This window comes from Crocuta crocuta, unplaced genomic scaffold (genome assembly GCF_008692635.1).
Source record: "Crocuta crocuta isolate KB4526 unplaced genomic scaffold, BGI_CrCroc_1.0 scaffold69, whole genome shotgun sequence".
Taxonomy (NCBI): domain Eukaryota; kingdom Metazoa; phylum Chordata; class Mammalia; order Carnivora; family Hyaenidae; genus Crocuta; species Crocuta crocuta.
Window position 1 is genome coordinate 2,569,492 of NW_027551576.1, and position 17,576 is coordinate 2,587,067.

At 47.3% G+C, this 17,576-nt stretch overlaps 1 protein-coding gene across 1 annotated transcript in view; it reads right to left on the reverse strand.

Annotated features, from left to right (window-relative positions):
- Window positions 1-17,576, reverse strand: part of VGLL4 (vestigial like family member 4) — a 78,869-nt gene that overhangs the window by 25,763 nt on the left and 35,530 nt on the right. Inside the window, exon 2 of the mRNA XM_077751561.1 lies at window positions 13,360-13,549. Within this exon, the coding sequence (XP_077607687.1) occupies window positions 13,360-13,549 (190 nt within the window). The remainder of the gene's footprint in view (window positions 1-13,359; window positions 13,550-17,576) is intronic.

A 17,576-nucleotide genomic window follows, 5' to 3' on the forward strand; every position in this document is an offset into this window, starting at 1 on the left:
GCCAAGATCAAGAGTCAGACGCTTAACCAACGGAGCCACTCAGGCGCCCCCAGGCTTGAAAACTGTAATCTGTGCCACGTGTCCCAGCCATCTGGTGTCCCAAGGCTCCTTGCTCCCTGCCTCCTTCGCCGTGACTCCTCCCCCTTTCCCTCCTCCCGGTTTCTGAACTCTCACGTCCCACCACACAACCACACACGTATGCTGATACTTTATCTATCATGTACCAGGGCACCCCTCCCACGGCTCACAAACCATCTCCCTTCGAGGGGTCCAAGTGGTGTCCCGAGGGAGACCTCATAAGGCACTGACACTTGTCCCGGTCCAGGTCCCCCTTTCCCTCAGCCACCACAACGCCAACCACCACCCACCCCTGCAAAAATGGGAAAATCCATTCTGGATTAAATGCCAAGTGTGATTTGTAATTGAATCCCGAATTAAAGAGAACACAACTATAAAGGACATCACTGAAGGTGAACAGATTAGTAAATCAGATCACATCGTTGTTAAACACACATAAAAGAGAAAGCAAATTCGGCAAAATATGAACTGGTGAATCTAGTGAAGGATGCCCACTGAACTAGCTGTTCCATGTTTCCGTAGATCTGAACTTTCTCCAAAATAAAAAATTGGGTGGGAGACAGTGGAGGGAAAGAAGACTGCCAGGTCAGAGGATCGCCAACGTTGGATGGTATGTCTAGAACCATCCTACCAAGTACAGGCAAAGTGGGACACTGGGGGCCCTTGAATGGTCTTACAAAAGAGCTGACACAGGGATGCGGGGAGGAAGCCACGTGACGGAGAGGAGATTAAGACGGCGCGGGCAAAGCAAATGCTGGCTTCAAAGAACATCAAAATCAAAGTCATGAGGCAGTCTGGACAATTCAAACAGCCCACCCTGAATTGTCAGAGAGCTGCCTCTCACCTTCTGTGAAGCTTGCCTAAAGGCGTTTAATAGCAGGAATTTAAATAAATTCTCTTAAAATTTAACCAAGGTTAAGGAACATTTCAATGATCAATAGTCCGAGAAGGCCCTCTACTGAGACGTGGGAAAAGGGAGTTTAGGACAGATCATCATAATCCTTAAAGTCACCCTGAAGAACTTGGATTTTATCTTGTTGTCAGAAAGCAGCCAGAGCTCCTGCCCAGGAATAAACTTTGCCATGTCCTTCAAACAGGAATACGTGTGACTAGGGCGCTATGCAGCCATCAGCCCCTTTCAACAAGACCTCCATCCCCAAGTGTGTCTACGATTTCAAGGTTAGTGCCTAGAGAACGCGGTTTCCATCGGTTGATGTAACTTGCTCTACAGCTAAAAGCCTAACACAAAGTGATGCGGGATCAATCAAAACCAACACACAGGGAACCAGGGCTATGTGAGCCCGAAGCTATCACACACAAAATAAACACAAGGAATCTTTTAGGATAGCCAATAAACACTTGGGCTTTGAGAACCTTTTAGGTAGACTGGAAACACTCAGGCAGAGATGTGTTTGTTGTTCTGATAAGAACAGATCTACTCTTGGGGTGGATTTCTGCCCAGAAGAAATGTCTGGCCATCCCTGGGCCTGTTGAGGTGGACACAGCTCAGGTGACCTTCTCATTCCCACACACCTCACCTTATGTGCACACTGGGGTCAGAGCATGATGCATAAGAAGAAATATAAATAAGAGGAGTGGGAAGAAAACCACAGTTCATTTGCACAATCGACTCCGAAGGCTTATTAACTCAGAGTCAACCTCAGGAAAAGATCATTTGATCCACAACAAGCATCAGAGGCAGGGCGAGTGATTCAGACGGTGAACCGTGTCACTGCCCGGGTCCCCGGGACTTGCATCTTCCTTTCTTGGGGAAACAAGGGGTAGGGAAGGGAAGGCAGTGGTGGTAGCGACGGTGGGGTTCTCTCAGTTCCAGCATGTTCCCTGAACGAAACATCGAGGCTACAAGGAAAACATGGAGGGCTCACTGGGAGTCATGGAAGATTCCAAAAAGAGAGTAAGACTTCAGAAACCTTCCGAAGTAGCAAGACCAGGTAAGAGAGCGCTGTCGTGGAAATGGGGTTCTAAACCCTGGCCCAGGCCAGTACTGACATGGACAACTATTAGCAGACTGAGGCAGCAGGCTGTGCCAATAGGTTCAACATCAGAGAGGAGGCAACTTCCGGGGCAAGTGCAAAGACCACGGGTCCATCGTGAAGACAGGGGACAGACTTGGGGACAGACTGGAAGGAGAAGAAAGGAGCTACTAAAGTCAATTCCAACGACGCACTGCTGACCTGAGGAACATACACAGCATCTGGAAGGCAGGTGGCTCTGGTGGGGGTGAGGGTGAAGGGCAGGACTCAGCTAGACATAAAGATTTATTTGGGAAGCCTCCACCTGGAGAGGTAGGTAATTCAAGCCCCGAGCTGTTGGCATGTGGCTTCTTCAGAAGGATCTGCACAGTGAGAAGGCTTACCGCCCAGCCGGATGGCACTAATGCCTAGTCTCTGAAAGATCCTGAGTACAGAGGGCACAGAAGTAGGAGGGGAACCAAAGAGAGCAAGAAAGGGCCATGAGGGGAAGAGATTTACAAGGAAGAGGAAGTCCAATAAGATAAGGAATTGAGTTCCGTCTAGATCTAGCAATGAGTAAGTAGTGCCCCCCCACTGCCCCCCCAGTCAACGAGGGCGAGAAGTTTCATTAAAACTGCTGGCAGAGATCACAGCACCGGACTGGGAAGTGGATATGGAAGGAGAGAGAATTTGCTCCCTAGAAACAGCCTGGAGGGGAGGAGAGAGCTAGGGATGAAAGAAGAGGGACAGAAGTTCAAGGCAGGCAGGACCTCGGGGCTCCTCAACTTCTCTGGACTCACTGAACTTCCCCAAGAGCCCCATTCAAGAAAGATGGCGCCCAACAATCCCAAATCCAGGAATGACACAGTCATTTCATTGCAACGGTTGGGACAACAGTAGAGCACCAGACCTTTTTGAGTCTGAAAGTTCATAATGGAATTTGGAAACTTTATTTTTGCTCATTTTGTTGGGCAAGTGTGCTCCCTGGAATACTCCTAAAAGGTCTCATGGAAAAGGGATAAAGAATCCATGGCCAGTTACACACGATTAACCCCGGACTAAACAACGGTTCTGTACATCAGACTTCCCAAAGCCTGAAAAGTGTTACCATGCACGTGCAGACCCAGAAGCCCGGGTAAGTATTTCCCGAACTTTGGCCCAGGGACACCTTCTTCCTGAGACCATCTGGAGGCAAGAGCGTTCGGAGACAGTCTATGGGCAATGGTGCCTTGATTCCTTAAGGAGTCACGTGCAGCTGAGGAAATCACTTCTGACGTGTTAGAAAGCCCCACGACCCTTCCTTGCGGGGCTCAATGACAGAGACAGATTAAGGGAGGCAAGGAGGTTTCAGTTCTCAGACTTGCTTTTCAAGTGACCGACCTAGTAAGCTGGCGTTGGTTTGTTTCTTCCAGATGACCTTCTCCCAGTTCCTGAAGCTGGTTTCTATGTGGATCCACCAGTTGCATTTCTTAGATCTCTTCAAGGAAGGGAGCGAAAGAGGTAGGATAATTCTGAAGAGACTCCGCTAGTGAAACTGGTCCCCTCTTTTCTGCAGTGCACGATGCCTCTGCTGGGGCCATGGAGGCTTGGATCCAGAACTCCGATCCCTCGTGTGGCCAGGGTTCTAGCTACTGCCAGAAACTACTGCAACATCAAGTTCTCTAATTATGCTTTGGAGACAGTTTGTGGAGAATTTTCAAAATGGAGGGGGAAGGGGGGGTTACCCAGAGATTTAGCAAAGAAGATAGAGACCAAGCACTGGTACTTATCAAATAAAAACTACATGAGACACAGAACACTGGGAGTGTAAATGACCCCAGTACGTGTGAGCGACGTGCGGCACGGGCAGGCGGTGGCTTTATAAGCAAGATCCTAGAGAAAAATGAAAGAACCAGCACCCCCCCACACACACAGACCATGGTTCTTAGCCTTTTTCTTGCTGGTCCTGGGTCAGATCTACTCAAGAAACAGCACTTCATACACTCGCGGGACAGACTAGCTTTGTGTCGCAACAAGTTTGTGTGGTCATAAAGCAATATCCAGATTAATCCTCTGACTATGTATAAAAATAGCTGCTACTGTGTTCCAGGGGCAGAAGCATCTTGGAGACAACAGCACTCCAAAGAGCTTCGGAGCTCAGAGAATCGGGGGGGGGGGGACAAACAGCCAAATCCTGTGCTGTTTTGCTTCCTCAACTTCTGCACAAATGCCTCTGACTTCCTCGGTCCTTTTTCCTTTTTCTATTTTAATGTACCGTTTTAAAAAGTGCCCTTATTCACATTAATGGATGTTTTCTGATATATCCCTCACGTTAATTCCTCTCCAGGAAAACAGTCCTTCTTTTTCAAAGTTCTCTTCCCGCTTTTATATTCTCTGTGACACAGATAAGCACCACAGAGGTCCCCAGAGCAGACCAGGGGCAAACGATGACAATCCTGTTCTCTCGGCTTCTTTGGTTCTGGGCACTCTCAGCATTTCTTCCTGTGTGTTACTTGGCAGGAGAAACACCAGAGGCAGGATGGGAATCTCCCTCTCCCGGCTCTCTGCAAAGACTCTTAAGGCAGAAGTGATGCCTGCTGGGAAAAGGCTGATGTCAGCTCTTAAGAGCACAGCTCCCAGCTCGGATAAGGAGGTCTTTGTTTTCGGCTGAACTGTGAAAATGAGAAAATGCCTCTAGCCTGACAAACAAGCAACCCACACAACACAGGTCAGGCCTGTGACCTTTATTTAAAGGTACCACACTTCATTAGCAAAACACTTGCAGGGAACTCACAGATGGCCTTTAACGTCACACAGGAGCCGGATGGGCCGTAAAAAAAAAACAAAAAAACCCAGCTTCGCTTCCATCCCTGTTAAGGCTGACCCACAGCTCGGCCACGGCATTAGGGGCACAATCTCACACGACACGGCTCCCAGATTATACTTCCCTGATGCGAAACATCTACCCTTCTCATTTAGTTTTTTGAAAGCAGATACTCGTATCTGCTGCACGTGAGAGGAGAGATTTTTGAAAAATCCTCGTGTAACATTATCTCAGTTTCTCAGTTAGTTATTTAGGATAACTAAAATTTCGGCCATAAAATATCTTCCTGAATCCCTCAGAACACTTTTGCGAGCACCTCTCAGACTGTGTGTAGAAATACAGAAAAATAAGGACTCTCAAGGCTAAAATGTCCCAAGTGTGGATGATCCCAAGAAAGATGCGGGAGAAAAGAGAGAGCACATAGTATGAGGGGTTGTATTTCCAGAGCCTTTGATTTATGAAATCGGGGGTGGGGGGAGAGAGAATGTGTCTCTATAAACTTAAAGCCAACTTTAAACTGCTCCAGGGTGAGCCTGTTTTTTTTTTTTTTTAATTTTTAATGTTTATTTATTCTTGACCGAGACAGAGCATGCACAGGGGAGAGGCAGAGGGAAGGGGAGACACAGAATCCGAAGCAGGCTCCAGGCTCTGAGCTGTCAGCACAGAGCCCGACGCGGGGCTCGAACTCACGAGCGGTGAGATCATGACCTGAGCCAAAGTCAGACACTCAACCAACTGAGCCACCCAGGCGCCCCTGTGCATGAATCTGTTGGACTAAGGTTACTATTGGCCTGTGCGCCAACTTAACACTACGTTAGGAATTTTAAATCAGAATTAAACTATGGAAAAAGCACTTTCCTGGGCATGAACCAACCAACCTGCTTCTCCTTGCAGGGTTCTGACCTGCACAGATACCCCATTTCCAGCCTCTTCCAGGGACCGCTCAGCATCTCTGAAGGTGCAAGCACTGCTCTGGGAGGCTTTGCCTCGCAGAACGTTCTGGGTCTGAGGGCCCTTCATCACCTTACGTCCGCATCCCCGCTGAAGCGATGTCCCTACCTCTCACCCCCAAAGCATTATCAGCTGTGTTTTGAGAGTACTTAAATAGGAAGCGGTCCAAAACCGTAAGGCATTCAGTCCCTTAACAGACGATTCGTAGAGGCTGGATACCTCCACTATTAATATAAATGTAACGTGCTCGCTCAGAGCACTGGCCCAAGGATCACACAGCCTGGGGTCTGATTCCCGGCCCCGTGACCTACTAGCTAGCCGTGCGACCTTGACCAAGTTACAGAACCTCTCTGGGCCTCAGTTTTACCAGCTGTGAGTGACCATCGCAGGGCTGTGAGGATGGGAGGAAATTATGCCCATGAAGCACTCAGCACAGTGCTCGGTACCCAGTAAAGAGTCAGCAGTCAGTTTTTAACAAGCCCTGACGAGAAGGCCCCTCTGACTGTCCGGATGCCGGAGATGCTGACCTATCTCCGAGCTCGGCGATGAGTCCCGCCTCCCTAGAAGGCTGAGGGGGACTCGCACACATCTGTAACATGTTCTGTCTACAGGTATGTATGACTGTTTACCTTACAAACTCCCAGGTGTCAGTAGGGTTCAAGGTACTAAAATAACCCCAACGTTCCAATTTCCTCTGGGTCTAGAGTTAACATGACATGAGGAATTGCTTCCTTCACTTTCCTGGAGTTCAGGGAATAGTCTCCCGGCAAAGCATGTCCATGTGTGCCCTGAAGGCACTGCAGGAACGAAAGGCACGAAACACACTCGGGAGACACAGGAGCCGAGTGTGACCACGCTGCCAGCACGTGACACGCAGACGTCACAAACTACAGACGCTCCGGAGCACCAGAGCCACCATTTACACAGTCGGCTCCCCTGCAAGACAATAAAATCCAGAGGAAAACCCCAAAACCCATCTGAGCTAGTAGTAAGGGGTTTGGTTTTGTTTTCTACTGAGTTTCTATTCTATGACCAGCACTTGAGGTCACACGCTGCCTCCAAACGTTTGTCAAGCAGAAAGAATTACCGGTTTTGAGTCTGTTTTTCCCTCTTTTCTATTCATGCTTATGGAGGGAAGAGTGAACTAGGGCCAAGCGGGGGAAGGGAGTAAGAATATGGAGGGGAGGGGAGGGGAGGGGAGGGAAAGGTGCGAGGAGGAGGAAAGAGAAAAGGGGGAGCAGGGGAAACGGAGGAGCCCCGAGACTGGATGTGCACTCAAGGACAAAGCAGAATTGGCTACATCAGGCTTGAGAAAAGACTTCAAAAGAGTGGCCACAGAAGGAAAGACGACAACGACAGACACGTTTCACACCAGGACAGTGTTTCCAAGGAGCGCCACCCGCGCGGAGAGGAGAGGCGCTATCTCCTTTCACCGGCCCTTCCTCCTTCGGGGCGGTTGCTAACTTGGTCTGCGGCAAACTCAGCTGGTTAGAGCACAAGGCTAGTGACCATGGCTTTGATCCCAGCACGAGCTTATGGGCTTTGGCCCATCTGAGCTCCAGAGCAACTGCTTTGCAACTTAGCATTGATGTCAAGAGGATGCCTCCATTCCCCACCCCCATCCCCCCTGCCCGCCNAGCAGGCTCTTGACAGTGGGTCTAATTCAATTCAATGCAGAGATTACTCAGTACTTACCACGTGGACACTGGACTGGTGACGTGTCATACACATGTGAGGCCCGTCTCTAAGACGCAGGTAATCCTGTCTCAGGTACGATACAGCTCTGGCATAATCAAATGATTTTTGGTTTTGTGTCACACACAACAGGGTTAATGCCAGCTCCACTACGTTGGCCACATGATCTTCTCAGAGCCTCAGTTGCTGCTTCTGTAAGTAACAGAGCTCTTACACACATACAACACCTCAAAGAGTCATTTATTATGAGACTTAAGTGAGATAATATATTTAAAGTGTCTAGCATCGGATAAGTATACAGTAAGCACTCAATACATGTTCCTTTCCTCTCACAGGTGACTGACTGAACATTTCAACAGCAAACCTTCAATACACACAGACCCTCCCACATCCTTTCACACACACGCAGAGTCGAAAACCGCTTCATTTCCAAAAAGCATCTTAGACTATACTTGTCAGCACAGAAGTATAGGTCCAGCAGCCCAAAGCACGTCTCAAAACCAGTATGACTTTAGCCTGCTGCCATACTGCATCAAGGGTGTGTCTTCAAGAATTTTTACTGTACTGATACACAAGGTATTAGAAATGCACAAGAATGTTATGGGGCACCTGGGTGGCTCAGTCAGTTAAGCGTCCACCTTCAGCTCAGGTCATGATCTCAGGGCTTGTGAGTTCAAGCCCCACATCAGGCTCTGTGCTGACAGCTCAGAGCCTGGAGCTGCTTCAGATTCTGTGTCTCCCCCTCTCTCTGCCCCTCCCTGGCTCACACTCTGTTTCTCTGTTTCTCAAAAATAAATAAACATTAAACATTTTTAAAAAAAGAAATGCACAAGATTATCTACTGCAGCATAATCAGTATTGTAAAATGCTGGAAAGGACCTAAATATCCAGAACAGAGGGGCCTGGTTACATGAGTTCCGGCACACGCACGCAGTGGAACGCAATGCGGCTGGACGCTAGGATGAGAAGTGGCAAGGAAACATGTGCACGGTACATGGTTGGTGAAAACCACCAGAGCTCAAAGGGGCATCAAGTGTTCCCCTACACATAAGAGAAGGAAGGCGAATTGAGAAACCATTCACCTATCTGCTTACTTTAACAAAAGAAACGCAAAAAGGTTAACAGCCTACAGAAGGAGCAAAAGGGAAAGGAGGAGATGGGAGGGAGGGACACTCCTCACACTCCAAAATCCTTTCTAATATAACGCAGACTTATACAAGTGTGTTAACGGTGTACACGTTGAAACAACAACATGAAATCAACAAGGGGGGAAGAACTCTACAGCTGAACGCAAACAGAAAGGAATGGGTCCAACTATATATTTCAGTTAACACAACACTGGGGGCCGGGGGAGGGAAGTCCACGTAACGGACTACAGAGTTGTAAGTATTTTGTCATACCCTCGGCACAGAACAAAAAAAGAACCACCAACAAATCCTGAACTCTATTTTTAGTAGGTTTGTTTTTCCAAGTGCTATGGGCACAGCAACTCCGAAACTATTCCACGTGAACTATAGGAATGAACAAGTCCATGTGCTGCCGGGAAGCAGGGACATGCAAGTATGGAATGGGGGAGGGCGAGGAAGAACTCTGTGGGACTGGACTCGCGCTGGGAGTATAAATAAGAACTCAGGATTCCCTAGCTCTTTCCCCGGAAAGGGTCCAGAAAAAGTGCTTTTCAATAGAACTTTCAGTGACAGGAGAAATGGTCTGTATCCGTGCCGTCCAATATGGTGGCAGCCAGCCACACGGGGTTGCTGAGTTTGAAAGAGGGCCAGTGTAACAGAAAAAACTGAATTTTTAATTTTATTTAATTTTAAATTTGAATTGCCGTAAGTAGCTAGTGTCTACGATATTAGACAACTCCAATCTAAAGGCAATGCCACCATCCTAATACCTCGCACCCAGGCTGGGGCTTCTAAATCCTATTCTGCACTAAAAGGAACCGGGGTCCCCTGAAGAAATGGTTGATTCCATGGCTGGCACAGGCAGGTTACAAGAGAATCACGTTTGCCAGAAAATAACAAAGTGCTTCATTCACCTGATTCACGGCTATACAATAGGAATCCATACAGGTAACAGAGAAGGGAAAGAGAGCTCTTCCTGAACAGATCACACTTGAATACCAGGATCCTGATAAAGAATTACTTCTTGACATTTTCATGAGAGGAATCCCAACAGCCATGGCCCCAGACCTTCCTTAATGCACTTTCTAAGAGACACGGTATCTTTCAACTTCCAAAGAAGAAATCATATTCTTAACACCTTTCTTAGGAGACTATATATTTATATTTATATGTATTTATATATATATAAATGTATACATATATATGTATACAGGTATGTACTTATATATGTATAAATATACATGAATATGTATGTGTATGTATAACTATGTATTTATACATGTATAAATATATATTTATAGATGTATGTATTTCTCTGAGTCACCATATCAACAAGAAAATTAATGAAGAGTTCAAATGACTATAAAGGGTAGAACAGGAGCCCAGGAATTCTCAATTTCCAAGTTCTGGAGACATCACTAAGAAAACTCTCTTCTCTCTCCTCCTCCTCCCTGAATCAAATCAGGTGAAGTTGAGTCATTCTCTGTAGCTTCCTACTCCGGCTCTGAGACACTTAATCCCCTCCTTTCTACTGGAAAATATCTCAACATGATAGTTATAACGACATGTAGCCAAGCCTTGCATCTTTGAAACACTCTTGCTAGCTGTCAAAACTGTTTTCCAACAACACTACACTCCATGCCCAGAATTACTGTGATTTCTTTAGTGATAAAATAAACAAAACACATTTTCACTACACGTCATCAACACGTTTTCAGAAGATAAAAAGCAAAAATCATTTTGTAATCTCCTTAAAGAAACAAATATACTAGACCATTCTTTTCCAATCAGATATCAGTTTGTAATTTATTATAAAAAAGACATTCTCAAGCGTTACTAAGTAAGAAAGAGGGAAGAGGCCATAGCTCCAAGAGGAAACATTTCATCAAATCAAACAACAATAATAAATGCCCTACAACATGGAGAAGTAATAGACGCAGCATCTTTAGGATCTGGCTACAAAATTGGTCATTCAGCTCTCGGAAGATACAAATAGAAACATTGCTACTGTTGCTGAAGAGAATAATTATCACAGGTGAACAGTGACACCAGAATGAACTGATCGTGCACTGACCACCTTTCTTCCCTAAGTCCAGGGAATATGGCCCAAGGGGCTGCTGCTGTTTCTATTTTCCTGAAACTCCACATGATGACATCAACTGTGAGTTGCACATGAAATCTAGCAATTCTATTTACACTTTAAATTATGTATAGTGATTTATTATATTGCCATATTAATACTATTAATACTATACTATTAAATTACTATATTATGATAGTAATTATAATATAGTATGAATTGTTTATACTTCAGGGTCATGTTTCCGACCACCTAAGGAGTTACCAAATCATTTTCGAACTGCTTTAACACTGTAATAATGATGATGACTGAGGCGGGGGGCGGAGTTGCTTCCCATCGACCTGGCACTGCATTTACATTCATCCTGTGAGGAAACAACTATGATTACTTCCAGTGAAAGATGAAGCTAAAAATTTGAGCCCAAGACATTCTGACTGAAATTCACCATAATAGTATTTTTATTCTCTATCACTGTTACCAATATCAGAATAAGTGACTTACTAATAATAAAATAGCTACTTATCAACAGAGTGTCGCACAGCACCAGACTCCTTGCATACGGTGGTTCGAGTGCTCACGGCAGCCCTCACGTGAACTGGTATCAATGCCATTATACAAAGGATATTGGGGCCAGGTAAATTAAGTGACTGTCTGAGGAAGTGGCAGAAATTGAAATTTAAACCAAGGCATGTTTGCTTACAATATATACCATCTCAAGGCCACCTCCCCTTTCCTTCCAAAACAAAACAAAAACAAACTCAAAAAACCAAATGTCTCCTATCTGGGTTTCAGGAAAGAGGACAGCAAAGGAGAGGAAGAAACTCCATGTAGCAAAGGGAAGGAACAAACAGCTGAGCATCCAGGATCTAAATGACCAGCCTCTCCCTCTCTGGGAGAGCTCATTGTTTTGCAGTGCCTTGTCGCTGGATTCCTGATTGTAGCAAATTCCAGGGCTCCAGACTGCAGGCTCAGCCTCTGACTAACACTGCAGTGATTTATTTGAGGATAAATACCTCTGTCAGTGTGTCTTATGACTGAACACAACCGTCCAAGCGGGTTGGAATGCATGGAATGCCCAGGGCTGCTGGCGTTATCGGCTAGCTCTCACCGCACAAGGTCTCCTCCAATGAGAAAACAGGAACTCTCTGAGCAGTCGCGTTCCTGCCAGAAACAGCAGCATCCTCAGAAATCACAACTGGGGAAGCCAAGCATTTGGAATAATTATGTAACACTGATTCACGGCCCGGGAAGGGGAGAAGAGGAGGATCTTTTTACCTGGATATACAAAGCTACACCTTCTAACAATCAGGCCTACCGCGCCCTCCCCCCACGAGCTCCCACGCTCTGATAGTGCCAAACGGCCACGCAGTTGCCAGAGCAGACTCCCGGGGCAGCTGGCTGGGTGTCTCCAAATCCTGAAAACGTGTGAGCGAGCATTCCACCCCCTCTGCCGGGCATGCGCAGTAAGAAGAAAGTGCAAAGAGGGACCCACAAGGAGGCGCACAGAAGCGAGCGGTTTTCCTACCGTAAATGCGGTGACGCTACACACATTCAGTGAACTTTCGTTTCAACCCCTTTGTCTGACAAGTCAGGAAACGAAGGCCCAGAGAGTTGGAGCAACTCCTGTCGCGACCACGGACAGTGCCGGTGGCCGAATGGAGGGCTGGTTCTCTACCCGCTCCCACGGGCTCTTCCGCCACGAGCAGCGCCTTGTTGCCAACACAGGAAGCCATCTTTTCCCACGTTAGGGGAGGTCTTACGTTTTTACAGCAAACCCACAAGGTGAGAATTAATACAACTGTTCCCCTCTTCTCCGCAGTTTCACTTTCCATGGTCAACAGCGGTCTGGCAGCGGATGGTCCTCCTCCGGACATACCGTCAGGAAGTCACCAGCAGCTTAACGCTACCTGCCAGCGCCCACGCCATTCGCCTCACCGCACCTCATTTTACCGTCTCACGTCATCGCAAAGGTGAGCACAGTGCGGTAGATATTCTGAGAGAGAAAGACCATATTCACATAACTTTTACTCTAATATTCAGTTATAACTGTTCTATTAGCGACTGTCGTTAATCTCTCATTGTGCCTAATTTATCAATTAAACTTTCTCACAGGTATGTGTGTCGAGAAAAAAACAGGGCACATGCAGGGTTTGGTACTATCTGCAGATCAGGCATCCATGGGGAGTCTGGGATCATATCCCCTGCAGATAAGGGGGGACCACCGTACTTTTTCTGTACTTTTTCATGTACAATTCTAGGCTCCCAAGCAAAACATTTTACACGAGCTTACGGAAGCCGGCGTAGGCGCTAACCTTTCCTTCCATTTCCCAGCCCGTAAGACATTCACCGAAGATCAATTCTCCTATCAACCATCACTGGTACAGGCAAGACAAGGCAGTCTTCAGCCAACCCCCCCCCCCCAGGATGCTGGAAGAGAAAGCTAAAGCTACCATCCACGGGCACACACACGTGGTCAGCAGGAAGGCAAGAAGATGCCACCTCTCCACAAGTTACTAGAATCGGTTCATCTCCCGCCTGGCGGGTAAGCGTCGCTCATCCTTCACTTCCGAGCTGGCATGAAGCTGCCGAAGAAACACGGAGCACCCAGAAGCTGACGCCAGAAGACCCCCGCTTCAGAAAGAGGGAACTTACAGATGGGGGTTGAAGATGCGACTCATCTTGGAAGCATGGTCATTTTCACAGTCCAGGACATCGTCCCCTTGCTCCACGCTGAACTTCCTCTTGCTGGGACTGATGGGCGGGGGGCCTGTGCGGTGACTGGTGAGGGGAGACGCCACAGGGAGGGTCTGCATCCTGGGTTCTCCCCGGAGAGCAGCTTCACCTATGCAAAGAGAGGGGGTAGCGTCGTCACTGAGCAGAAGAAACGCCCCCGCCGCGGCGCCCCGCTTCCCCGCCCGCCCCGCGCAAAGACTCCACGTGGAAAGTTCTGTAAACGGGACAGGCTGCCTGCCATTCTCAGAACAGGGCCTGAGCGCCCGGTTAGCTGCCAAGGGCAAGACATTTTGCATAAACGTGGTTTTCTACACAGTTACTCGTTCCCCTCCCCCAGCTTTACTGAGATGTAACTGACACCCAACAGGTGAAGGTATACAATGTGTTGGTTTGATACACTTATATGTTGCCAACCCCTCTGTCCTGTCACATCATGACCATTTTGTCAGTAACTCTTTAGGGCTGAGCTTAAGATTAAGAGTAACAAAGTAACAAGAGGGGTAAAAGTATTGATCACAAACCATCTCAAAAGTTAATTTAAAACAATAAAGGTCTTTCAACTCCGTACCTGTATGAGAATGACCTAACACAGGCTGCCTTAGAACCTGACCAGAAACTCACTTTTCTTGCCTGTTACATTTTTATTACAGTGTGGGTATGTTATTTTTTTTTTAGGAATGGGGAAAATTTACAGGTTCATAATTCACATATTTGCCCCCAAAGTTGAAAGAAATAAAAACACATTGTTTAATGAAAAATAAACATTTCTTCCTCATGGCACACTGAAATGGCACATTAAGTATTTTTGGGCTATATTATCAGCACAGAGTTCTGCATGTGATTTGTCACGAGCTTAAAGCACAGGTGTGGTTCTCACACATTTTCAAAGCTAAAGACTCAAAGTAGAAATCACATTGTGATCGGACTCCAAATGTTGGTGTTTTTCATTCCTGTAATTAAAAAGGCTTCGTACCAGGCAATAACTTTACGCTTCATTATTCATTAAAATAAGCATGACCCTTTATTATAATAAACGTTTTGTATCTTCTAAAGTTTCTAAAGAAGAGTTAATAATGACTTTAAGAGAAAACTTAAAGTTTTCTAAGTCATATGGGGGAGGAACCTACATTTTTCACAAATAATAACCCTTTTGTTGTGCTATTTTTATTGGTCTCTAAGGCCTGACCAATTTTGTTTCCACTTGGTCACAATTTGCAAGAAATATTAGGATAAAGTCAACTTCACTTGAGACCTTGCGGTACCTAAGACAGGAAATCTTTGTTTGCCACCACTCATTTTCATATCATCGCAGAGGTGTGCACACTCTTAACAGTCGGTTGTTTCATACACGTATGACAAATATGATTTTGTTAGGGAAAGGAGGGAGGGAAAAAACCTCCTGAATGTTTACCAGGAAAAATAAAACTTTTGCCAATTGAGTCAGCAAGATATAAACTCGCAAATATACAGTGACCCCGTAATACACCTCCAGGCAGGATTTCTTTTAGGAATTTTGGCCCCAAAGCAAACTGGAACTTTCCATTTTAAAGAAACAGCTAAAAACAGCCCACAGGCCTGCCTGCCACATTCAGACACTCGGCAGGATTCTAGTTCTCCTCTACTTCCTATTTATGAACTTTTGATTGAAAAGAGCAAGCACACAGGGGAGCCTGGGTAGCTTGGTTGGTTGAGCGTCCAACCCTCGATTTGGGCTCATCAGATCATGATCCCAAAGTCGTGAGATCGAACCCCACATCGGGCTCTGCACTAAGTATGGAGCCTGCTTAAGATTCTCTCTCTCCCTCTTCCCCACTGCCTCTTTCCCCAACTTGTACTTGCTCTCTAAAATAAAAAATAAAATAAAAAATTTTAAAAGCAAACAAAAAAGCCGTGCTAATATGTGTGTTGTGATAAATCAGAAAATACTCTTTCCCAACATGCCGCCCTCTCTCGGACCCTCCTCCTCCACAGAAAGGGAAGAGGGAATTTCCAGTGTAAAACATCAGTAGCCCAGGTAACTTTCGGTGCAGCCCGGATGATAACGCCCGGGAACTCAGCAAGTTCAAATAGAGTCTCCTGAACACGGCACCGAGCCACCACACCCTGCACCCTGTGCGTCTCCACATCCTGGGCAGAGCCGTGGGGATGAGGGGAAGCCTGACTCTGTGCAGACTCCTGGACTTTGGGAACGTTATCTGATGCCAGATGTGCGATAACAGCAGTTGCCGTGGAAACCTACCACCACAGCAACAAATTCAAATCCCTCCAAAAGAAAGAGAAGAGTCATACACGCTAAGCCAAAAGCAAAACTCTTGGAGTAAGAACAACGCTCCCCCTCCACTCCCCAATTTCCATCCTAACAGAAGCTTGCTGGTGTTTGCTGGCCGTCTACACTGAGCACACGCACGCGCTGCTGATCTGTGGACTGAAATCACTGGGAGTCTGACACCGAGAAGGAAGTCCACAGGAATCCTCTGAAAACCCTGGGATTTCTAACCTGGAAGGTGAAGGAACCACAGGGGGCTCTTCCCCCTGCCCCCAGGGGCTGCGATGAAACTGTACCAAACCCCCTAGAGACAATAGGGACATGCGTGTCGTTAGTGCTAGAAGGGGCCTTGCACACTCGGAGTCCCTCACCGGACAGAGAAAACCGTGTGCCCAGACCCGCGGGGACCTACCCAGGGTTAACAAGTTTGGTGTGAACAAGAAGCGATGCCCTCTGCCTATCAGAATGACGTCCCCTTGTAAACACTGTGCAAGGCCCACGTGTGGCTCAGAGTGAAGGAGCGGAGGGGAGAAGGGAAGGGGCCCCCAGGGGTGCAGACACAGGTCTGGTCAGGGCACAACTTCGGTCGTCTCTGGGCCTCCGCCCAAGGACCCCAGTCCAAGTCCTTGTATTCTGAAGTAGGATGTGCTGCTACCATGGGGTAAGTGGCAAAGGAAGGTTCAAATGATTTCAGTAACTTCGAGGAGAACACACAGCCTGAGAGTTAAGACACTGGCTGGACACGGTCACTTTATTTGGGACCAGGAAGTAAAGGCACACGCTTCCCTCTAAGCCCTGCCTACGAGGGAGGGGATGGCCCCGCTACCACCGGACACCCCTGCAGCCCTCAGAGCTGGGGACCCGGCCCGGCCCTGGTGCACAGCCCTCCATCGATCCAGCACCAACCAGCCAACAGTTACCAAGCAATTAGTCCTTGTTTCGCACCGAACCGAGGCAGCAAAAGGCAAAGCATGAGTCTCAGGTGCCGTATGTGTAAAAAACTAAAATGTGAACCCAAGGTCAGATGAACTTGGAAGCCAAGAGATGAAACCAATTCTCACAGAAGTTTCTGCGTCACCGCAGGCCTTCTTGTCCTCGAAAGCACCTGTCTGTCTCCAAGCCAGAAACACGGCTGTGCTGATTTCAGCTCCTCCCCCCCGCCCCCACCATATTGCTACACATTTCTGTAAACGCAGTATTCCACAGCTGCATTCTGGGGAGGTCAACCCACCATGACCCCAAACAGCCGGGGACCTGCCAGTCGCTGGTGAGATGCCCTCCAGGCTGCCTCTGCATTCATAACCAGCAAGTGCTCCCACGGCCTTCCAGACTTTGCTCCTGGTGTCCCCCCACCCCCCACCACCTTTTTAAGCTGTGGAAATGTCAGCCCTAGAGGTTAAACCAGACTGGACACCACAGCAGAGAGAGCTCACTCTCTAACCCCCAGGGCCTTTACTCCGCTTCTTCCACCGGCCTTCCAAAGGCCACTTAAAATGCCTCCTCCTTCAGGCTGTCTTCCTTGACTCCTCAATCTAAATAAGCTATCTCTGACTCTTAAATACTGAGAACAAACTGAGGGTTTGTGGGGGGGGGGGGGGAGACGGGAAGGAGGGTGATGGGAATGGAGGAGGGCACTTGTTGGGATGAGCATTGGGTGTTAAATGGAAACCAACCTGACATTAAACTATATTTAAAAAAATTACAGTATATAGAAAAAAATTTTTAAAAAGCACTCCCTCTTCTTGGGTTGAGCATTAAGCTCTTGATTTCAGCTCAGGTCATGATCTCAGGGTTGTGGGATCAAGCCTCGGGTCAGGTTCCATGCTGAGCATAGAGGTTGCTTAAGATTCCCTCCCTCCCCCCCCGCCCC